The 9,622-nt window shown below is 44.8% G+C and overlaps 1 protein-coding gene across 1 annotated transcript in view; it reads left to right on the top strand.

The window, feature by feature from the left end:
• Positions 1 to 204: 204 nt before the first annotated feature.
• The window catches only part of ptpn6 (protein tyrosine phosphatase non-receptor type 6), a 31,956-nt gene continuing 22,538 nt past the window's right edge, over positions 205 to 9,622 (top strand). Inside the window, exon 1 of the mRNA XM_004550791.6 lies at positions 205 to 1,263. Within this exon, the coding sequence (XP_004550848.2) occupies positions 1,253 to 1,263 (11 nt within the window). The 5' untranslated portion in view covers positions 205 to 1,252. The remainder of the gene's footprint in view (positions 1,264 to 9,622) is intronic.

Below are 9,622 nucleotides of genomic sequence, written 5' to 3'. Positions count from 1 at the left end.
CGCCTCAAACGTGTACAAAATTGTTGCACAGTCTCACCTGGTGTTTGGGACAATTTGTGGAAAGTTTGGCGTGCGTATGCTGCATTCACTTGAGGAACACAGTAAGTGTTGAGCGCAGTCACCGCAGCGCTGTAATCCTTTGCCTCTCCCGTCTGTGGTAGAGTGGAGAAGACGTCCTGTCCGGCCATGTGCAGTAGAAGAGCGCGTCTCCGCTGTCTGATCGCGTCTGTAGCATCATCCGTCAAAATAAGACCTTTCCCATCAGCAAACAACTCGAAGGATGTTAACCAGCGCGTCCATCTCGGTCCGAGCGTAGCTGGATCCGTGTAGCAGGCGAACGGTTGAATACCCGACTTTTCCATGTTAGCCCACAAGTTTTTTTTTCGCTAACACCGTGCCGCCGCTGGGTCTACTTCTCACAAAAACAAATCCAGGTCCGTGTCGTCCTCGTCGCCATTGTTGTATGCTCACCTTATTACTAAATTAGGCAGAGCACTCTGAATTGAATCAGGACATAAAGCACGGTATTTATGTTGCTTTATTGAACACTGTCCATCTTACAACTAGCCACTTAACGGGGCTTCCTTCGGACAACAACATCTGGTTCAAAGGTCATCACCTTAAGACATAGCCATATCAATACATGACACCATTTTTTTGTTTTTTTTATAAAGGGGCGTTAAAAACTTCCATTAAGGCAGGTTTTTCTTTAATTTCTCACGCTTGCATGCACAAAAAAGTACACGTTCAGAACAGCCTGATACTGTTCTCGCACACAAAGCATGCCATAATTTGCATGCAAACCTGGAAAGACAAATTGGAATTTACATGGAAGCAAATGCAGCGAGGCGGAAAAACCCGAGAGAATTTGTATATGGAAGAGTTTGTTAGAGGAAGAGCAAAGAAGAAGGGACAGGAACAGGCACATTTTCTCCCACAGATAGAATCCTAATTAAGAAAATTGGAGTAAATTACAGGGCGGGAGGGTTACTGGGCCGGTAATGAAGCCTGATATCTTATCATGAAAGAGAGTGAGCCAGAGAGGAAGGCTAAACTTGAGCCTGACTGGGTGTAAGGAAAAGGGGATTTAACTTGCGCTCAAAATTCATGAGCAGAATGTTAAAGTAACCTGATGCTTTCTGTGAGTTTTACTCTGATCCGAGACGGAGGAATATTGACTTCGGGATTTACCCCACTATCACTTCCTCGTACAGACTAATCTAGGCTTAGTGCAAAGAGGAGAGTCCACATAATGTCTTGTGGGTAAGTTTCTTGTGCATATGTGACAAATATTTCTTTTTCTGCTGCTGCTTTGCAATACTTTTTTTTTTGTCATTGAGCTTCGTTGTTGCCTGTTTCTACTGCTGCTACTTTACTTTTTATGCTTTGTCTGTTCTTTTGTCTCTTTGAAGACTTTGGAGGATATGTTTAACCCTCAAACGACCAAGCAGAGTTAACAGATAAAATTACTGACTTTAAAAAAAAAAAAATTATACAAGAATGCTTTTTTAATGGCTTTATTTGTGGTTATTATAGCTATACGGGTCCCCTAATCCATGACAGATATTCTGAGCTGTCCTAATGTAATTAATTATAGTTTTTCATCATTTTTATGAGTATTTGCGGAAACAGTACATAAATTGCGTAAACAGTATTTGCGTAAACAGACTTGCTAGTTCACAATAGAATAGTAAAATGTGATAATTATAAGTGAAAAGTTACAGTAAAGTCAGAGATTACAATGTTTAAAAAATTGCCACATTGGTCGATAGATAGATTAGCTCTTTACTATTACTGTACATGTACAACGAAATTATAGGTGCTCCACGCCATCTCGCGGGTGCAAAAACAAATAGTAAAAAAATAAATAAATTAGGAATAAATGGCAAACAGAAGATATATATATATATATATATATATATATATATATATACACACACACACACACAAAACAAGAGAAAGGCACACAATAGAAAGCAAAGTGCTTGGAAGCAGTGCAAAGGGGCATGGTCCTATGAAAACTACAAAAAGCTGTCGGAGAAGTCGACAAATTAATGGCAGGTGGCATATTTATGATTAAAAATATCACAGTGGCACTCCATAAGTTGATTCTGTTCATCTCACGTAGCGTTTTTCAGTGGAAGAAACGTTTTGTCACTCATCCAAGTGACTTCTTCAGTCTCAGCTGACTGCATTTTATAAACAGTTCATTTGCATAATGACTGAAACCAGCCCAGTGAAGGAACAATGGGCCGGGTGGTCAGTTCCTTCATCGTAATTATGCAAATTCTCGTGACCATTGATCAACACCCGCTGATTAGACCACTGAGGTTGTTTGGTTTCCCCGATGTATAAATCCTGCAATCCTCCCGGCACTTAACAGCGTACACTATGTTACTCTGTTTGATCCTTGGGGTGGACCAGTTTTTGGCGCAGCGTGTTTTGAGGTTTAAAAGCCACAGAGACAGAGTCTCAACTGATCCGATACTCCTGACACATACGGGATAACTGCAGGTTTTTGCTTAGGCGGCGGTTGTCCTTCTCTCCTGAATCGGCTGAAGCTTTCTTTAGGCGCCTTCCCAGCTTTGACAAATGTCCAGCTGGGATAACCACATTTACTCAGGGCCTCCTTGATGTGATGTTCTTCTACTTCCCTGGCCGCTGCGTCTGTGGGGATGGTGTTCGCTCTGTGTTGTAGCGTCCTGATGGCACTCAGTTTATGCTCCATTGGATGATGAGAGTCAAACCTTAATTCACGGATCACATTAACTCGGTGGACCGACATCAAATTCACCAGGGAGGATATGAAAAGTGGCAGGTTAGCCTTCTTATTACTGAGATTTCCATCAGTGGGGGACATCTAAAAGCTGATGTGTACCGTAAACCTTCACATACAGATCAGTATCTAAGGTTTGACTCTTTGACTGTAAACACAGCAGGAAATTATGAGCAGGAGGAACAAAAAAAACAAACCAAAAAAAACAGGTAATAAAGCTCCAAGATCCCCGAGGAGAGTGAAAGTCTGTAGTTTTAGGACAGTTTGGATTTCCTTCAGTCTTTGTGGTGCATTGTACCTGAAAGCAGATCTGCAAAGGTTAGAGTATATGAGAAATATCTTGAGTATTTAACGGGTCTTGAATTGTAGTTGCAAGATTTAAATGTTGTGTGGCAGCTTTATAACTGAACTCAGGCTTCTGGACTTGGCTGAAGAGAATGTGGGTCATAATTCAGTGTAGTTCTGAATGCAGATCGAATGTATTCAAGCATTTGCTCACTTTAGTCCATTACCTGTCACTTGTGCTTTCATTACTTCTGTATGGAGTTTGCATTTTCTACCATAGTCGTGCAGGTTTTCTCTACTTTACATTGAAAAACCTGCCTTAACCTGCCTGTATGGATGCATGACACTCTCACAAAAGAGATTCTTTATTTCAAGAGTATCACTTCCTGGTTAGATAAAGGGTAATAAATGCCTATAGAAAATAAACATTGGTTCATAAATCTTGGAAAATATCTGAAGATGTCCAATTGGGATTTGCCTATTTTCTTTTCCTTTTTTTTAAGTACTTTTTTTTAGTAAATCAGGTAACACGCATATGGAAATTAAAAGGTCTACGCATACACTCACCAGACACTTTCTTAACCTGTCTAATTAATTCTTAATGCAGCAGCTCAGTTTATTAGGTTTATATGTAGATGTGGTGAAGATGACCTGCTAAAGTTCAAACTGAGCGTCAGAACGAGGAAGAAAGATGATTTAATTGACTTTGAACATGGTTTGGTTATTGGTATCAGGAGGGCTGGTCTGAGTGTTTTAGAAACTGCGATTTTCCCACACAACCGTCTCTGTGGAGCCTTGTTAATGTCAGAGTTCAGAAGAGAATGGACAGACTGCTTTGAGCTCACAGAAAAGAAACAGTAGCTCAAATAACCACTCATTACAGCCACAGAACAGCATCTCTGAATGCACAACATGCTGAACCTTGAAGCAGATAGGCTACAGCAGCAGAAGGCCACACCCAGTTCCCACTCCTGTCAACTAAGAACAGGACACTGAGGCTATGATTTACATGGGGTCACAAAAACCAGACAATGAAATTTTTTTCTCTCTCTTTTTTTCTTTTTTCTTTTCTGAGCCTTTTCAGTACCTGCTGATATTTTCCATCTGCTTTGTGTTGTTGAGGCTTAAAAAGTGTTGCTTTTCTTGGTACTGATGAGAAACCTTTCATCCATATCTACAACACATTGACCAAGCATCATCTACCAAAGTTCGCTTTGGAAACTTTGAAAACTGCATTCTGGCCTTTACAACCAGGTGCTGCTCACACAGTTTACACCTAAATGCACTGTTAATGACAATGAAATATTAGAAAAATGTCGCCTCATGCGATGAGTCTGCTGCAAAATTCAGATGATATCGTCAGAATTGGGTGTAAACAGCACAATAGCATGGATCCATCGTGCTTTGTATCAACATTTAAAGTGGCTGTTGTGGTGTAAAGATGTGAGGGATGATTCTTGGCACACTTTGGACCCTTAATACCAAGTGAGCATGAACAGCATAGCTTACCTGAGTGTTGTTGCTGACCTTTATGACCAGTGTGCCCGTCTTCTGATGTCGGCTTCCAGCAGGATAATGTGCCATGTCACAAAGCTCACAACTGGTTTCTTGAGCGTGGCAATGAGTTTTCTGTACTCAAATGGCCTCCACAGTCACTGAACTGGACATGTGTGTGCTTAATAGACTGGCAAATTACAGCAGGATTTTCCTATCCTCGGTCAGAAGGCACAGGTGACTTATATGATGAAAGAGAGGGTCCACAGCAATGATAATTAGGGTTCTTTTAATCCAAACATCTCCAGAAGTGAATTCGTGTGAGTATATGTATATGTGTGTGTGTGGTTCTGTAAAATAACAGAAATTACAATTAGCAAACAATTAAAGTCAACCAAACTGGTCTAAATAATACAGAAAGGGTTGAACAGAAATGACTAAACACCACCCCCTGGTGGACACAAATGGGCTGCTGCACAGGGATAGACTCCATCTTTACTTTGGGCAGCTCAGTTCACAAGGGTAGCGCCATTTTGGTCAAATCAGCGTGAATATACAGTGTCTCGTGGCTACACGAACAGCTGGAAAACTCTACTAAGCATCACCCAATGTACATAGCTAAGTATATGATAAGTTACAACCATAGAACAAACAAATACAAGGCACTTACTTATCATTCACGCACACGCACTACACATGTTCAGTACAACAGCCCAGCTCCACCAGCGCTATCAAGGTGGACCAGCGCAAACACAAACAAGGGATGGGAGGAATGTACCATCTTAGCAGTGGTTAGAGGGGGTCCGTGGAACAGTCTATATACACAAATCACAGGGGTTTTCTACAGCCGCCCCCTAATGTGTATAGCACATTAGTAAACATCAAAAACCCATGTGAATATAACTAAGGACGTTCAGCTGACAGTTCAGGTAACGTGATAAGTTTTGACACAGGCCGTTGGTATTTATGTTCCCCAATAGCGACTTCAGCTACTCGCACCTGTCCATCCGGGCTGGGAAACACCTGTGTTACCTGTCCTACGGGCCAGGAAGCCCGTGGGAGCTGATAGTCCACCACCATGACAGTCTGTCCCACTTTCAAAGGTGGAGTAGTCTGGTTCCACTTCTGGCGAGGCTGCAGTCCAGGCAGGTAGCGCTGAATGAACTGAGTCCAGAACCGGTCCGCTATGACTTGGCTGTGACGCCATTTTCGCCTTCCAAGTTCTTCTCTGGTGCCATATACTGCCTGGGGAAGGGAAGCATCGCGCCGCCCCATGAGCAACATATTTGGCGTGATCGGGTCAACATCTGCAATATCCGAGGAAACATATCCCAGTGGCTTGGAATTAAGTATGCCCTCTACTTCAATAAGAACAGTAAGCAACAAATCCTCTGGCACCGCTTGACCTTTGAGGGCAACTTGAAGTGCAGATTTGACTGAACGGATCTCCCGTTCCCAGGCTCCCCCAAAATGTGGAGCATGCGGAGGGTTGAAGTGGAAAGTGATGCTCTGTTCACTGAGCTTCTCCTGCAGTCGTGGCTCCATCACTTTGAATGCCTCCTGCAGCTCTCTGTCTCCTCCTCTGAAATTGGTGCCCTGATCACTCAGTATTTCAAAGGGTTTTCCTCTTCGAGCAATAAATCTGCGCAGAGCCATGAGAAAGGAGTCAGTGTCCATACCAGTGAGAAGGTCGAGGTGAATGCAGCGGGTCGTAAGGCATTTAAATATAATGCCCCACCGTTTTTCTTGTCTCCTGCCTATCTTTATAGTGAAAGGGCCAAAACAGTCAATTCCTGTGGACCAGAATGGCGGCTGATTTAATCGCAAGCGGGTAGCAGGGAGATCAGACATCTTCGGTGAAACAGGCTTGGCTCTCCACTTCTTACACTCCAAACAGCGATACTGATGCTTCCTTATGGCCTGTCTGCCTCTTAAAATCCAATACCTGCGTCTCAATTCGGCAAAGACACGTTCTGGGCCAGGATGCAGGAGACGTGTATCATAGTCTTTGATGATGAGCTGAGTAGTAGGATGGCCTGGTGACAACACGATAGGATGCAGAGTGTCAACATCCATCTGCTCTGCTCGCCGGAGGCGTCCACCTACTCGTATGAGGCCAAGCTGACTGTCATATTCGGGAGAAAGGTTGCTCAGTCTGCTGTCTTTGTACACCTCTTTCCCAGATTTAAGGGTGTGTACTTCAACAGGGAAGCTTTCTTGTTGCGCCTGTTTGAGAATTTGAACTTCTGTCTCTAGTCGTTGTGCTGCTGACATAGGGAGGCCAGCCGCCCCGTGAGAAGACAGGTGGGTGGCCTGCACCAAATCAGCCCAGGTGTTGTATGCAGGATCAGACTGTGCCAAATCTGTAGTGACACAGGCACAGAAAGCTGATTTCTTTAACTCAGTATTATCTTCAGTGTCTGTACTCACAGTAGGTCGTGCTGGCCACTGCTCAGATGCTTGTCTCAGGAAGGGGGGCCCATCCATCCACTGGCTAGGTTTTGACAGCTCACGTAATGGTTTTCCCCGGGTGATGTCATCTGCTGGGTTCAAAGCCGAGGGGACATACCTCCAGCTGGCGGCCTCAGTCAGCTCCTGTATTTCGGCAATACGAGTACCTACAAACACTTTATAGTGACAGGACTCGGACTGGATCCAGTTCAACACAGTGGTAGAATCGGTCCATAAAGTAGTCTCACTAATGGGCAGAGTAAGCTCACTGAGGAGGAGTCTAGACAGTTGTGCCCCAGCCAGTACAGCACACAGCTCTAAACGGGGAATTGACAGTTTCTTGCGGGGAGCTACACGTGATCTGGCCATGATAAAGGCAGTGTGGACCTCATGTTCTGCCGATTTAAATCTCAAATATGCCACTGCTCCGTAAGCACTCTCTGACGCATCACAGAATACATGCAGCTGGAAAGTTCCCTCTTGGGTTGCTGGGGCTATGTAGCATCTAGGCAGACAGATTTCTTGTAGATACTGTAACTCACTCACCCACTCTTGCCACCGCTGGAGTAACTCGCCCTCGATGGGATCATCCCAGTTCCTGTCATTCTGCCACAGACGTTGAACAATAACCTTTGCCCGGGTCGTGAAGGGGATGATGAAGCCCAGTGGGTCGTATTGAGAGGCGAGGATGCTGTAGATATTTCTCATGGTTGACTCCTGAGGAACCACTGGCCGACATCTGTAGGCAATCTGGTCTGTGGAGCAGTGCCATGCCAAGCCTAAGGTTGGTTCTTGGGGATCTGGTTGGTGTTCAGTCAACCACAGCTCGCAGGTAGGGGACTTTGCTTCAGAGGGGAGATGAGCAATGGCCTCTGGGTAGTTACTTGCCCACTGTCGGATTTCGAAACCACCAGTAGATAGCAACTCTCTGATGTTATCGACAAGTGGTCGTGCCTGCAAAGCAAAGGGCAGAGATTGCAAACAGTTATCGACATAAAATGAGCACAGCACTGAGTCTAGTACTTGTTCATTGCCATCTTTATGATCCTGCACATGGCGCTGAAGGGCATACGTGGCACAACAGGGGCTGCATGTGGTTCCAAAGGGCAGGACACACCACTCATAAATGTCCGGGCTCCGATCTCTTTCCATATCTCTCCACACGAATCTCAGCAGGGGCCGGTCATGCGGAAGAAGCCGCACCTGATGGAACATACCTCGTATGTCCCCACTCACAGCAACAGGGTGCTCCCTAAATCTCAACAGGACACCTATTAAGGATGGACCGAGAGTTGGACCTGGTAGCAGCTGATCGTTAAGACAGTCTTGCCTGTATTGGAAGGAACAGTTGAAAACTATCCTAGGCTTATTGTTATGATGCACAATATGATGGGGAATGAACCAGGATTCATCTGTGAGGTTTGCTTCTTCAGGAGTGAGTTTTCTTACATAACCTGCTTGTTCCAGTTTGTGTATTTCTGCATTGTACACAGCCGCTAGATCAGGATCTTTAATCAGGCGCTTCTCTGTGGACCGAAGGAGAGCCATCACTGCGTCATGGTCAGTTCGTAGTTTAGTGGAGTCTCTGCGGCGGAGCAGAGGAGTAGCATAACGAGCTACTCCATCCACCTGTACACGTTCTGTGGTTTTCTGCAGTAACTCCAGTGCCTCTTTGTCTTGTTTAGAGCGAGTTACCTCTTTCTCTGATCGAAAGGGGAGCACATCTAACTGCCACAGCTTCTCAACGTTCTGTCTTAACGCTTGAGAAGGAGATGGTAACAGGGATGTGTGCAGACATGAAGCTTCAGTAGGTAGATGTAGAAAGGTAGCTGGTCCCTGGATGGCCCAACCGAGGTTAGTGTTGACAGCAACAGGGCTGCCTAGTGGACCAACTTTGACAGGTGACAGAGGGGTGATGAGCTGGACATTATCTGAGCCTATAAGAAGCATAGGCTGCACATCCTTAAATGCTTTGATGGGAACGTCGGCCAGATGTGGATATCTCTGACGGAGTATGTCCACTGGGCAGGATTGTTTTGCCAGATTAAGTTCTTTAGCAGTGAAGACACGTCTGATGTGATGTTTGATTTGGGGAGAGCTGGGTGCACTCAGTTCAAAAGAAACCGATGCGCCATGTAACTGTGACACCTCCTGCCTGATGGTTCGTAGTTTGAGGGACTCCTCTGTGATATTTAATTGCAGGTAATGAACCGCTGCAGATAAAACAATAGTCCGCTCTGATCCATCGTCAAGAATGGCATAGGTGGACAGAGATCGCCCATTGTTGTGGAGGGTAACTGGGACCACTTTAAGCATGACTCTGCCTGAATGAGTGACTTGGTCCAAATACACCATGCTGGAGGCTGTACTCAATGTCAGGATACTCTTGTTTGAGCGAGAGGCAGCTTCATGAAGGATCTGCAGGTGTTGTTCTCCACAGGTGGCACAAGGTTTCTTCAGATTGCAACTGTCAGGCTGGTGACTCCGACCACATCTCCAGCATCTCTTATTGTCATTAATCCATGTAATAATCTGTGTAGTACTCAGCTTACTGAAGTCAGAACAGGAACTCAAGTAATGTTCTGTACTGCTACAGAAGGGGCAGTAGGGCTTAAA

This window comes from Maylandia zebra, linkage group LG11, assembly GCF_041146795.1.
Source record: "Maylandia zebra isolate NMK-2024a linkage group LG11, Mzebra_GT3a, whole genome shotgun sequence".
NCBI classification, from domain to species: Eukaryota; Metazoa; Chordata; class Actinopteri; order Cichliformes; family Cichlidae; genus Maylandia; species Maylandia zebra.
The sequence above is the reverse complement of the archived record's forward strand: the minus strand, read 5'-3'. Positions and strand labels throughout refer to the sequence as shown.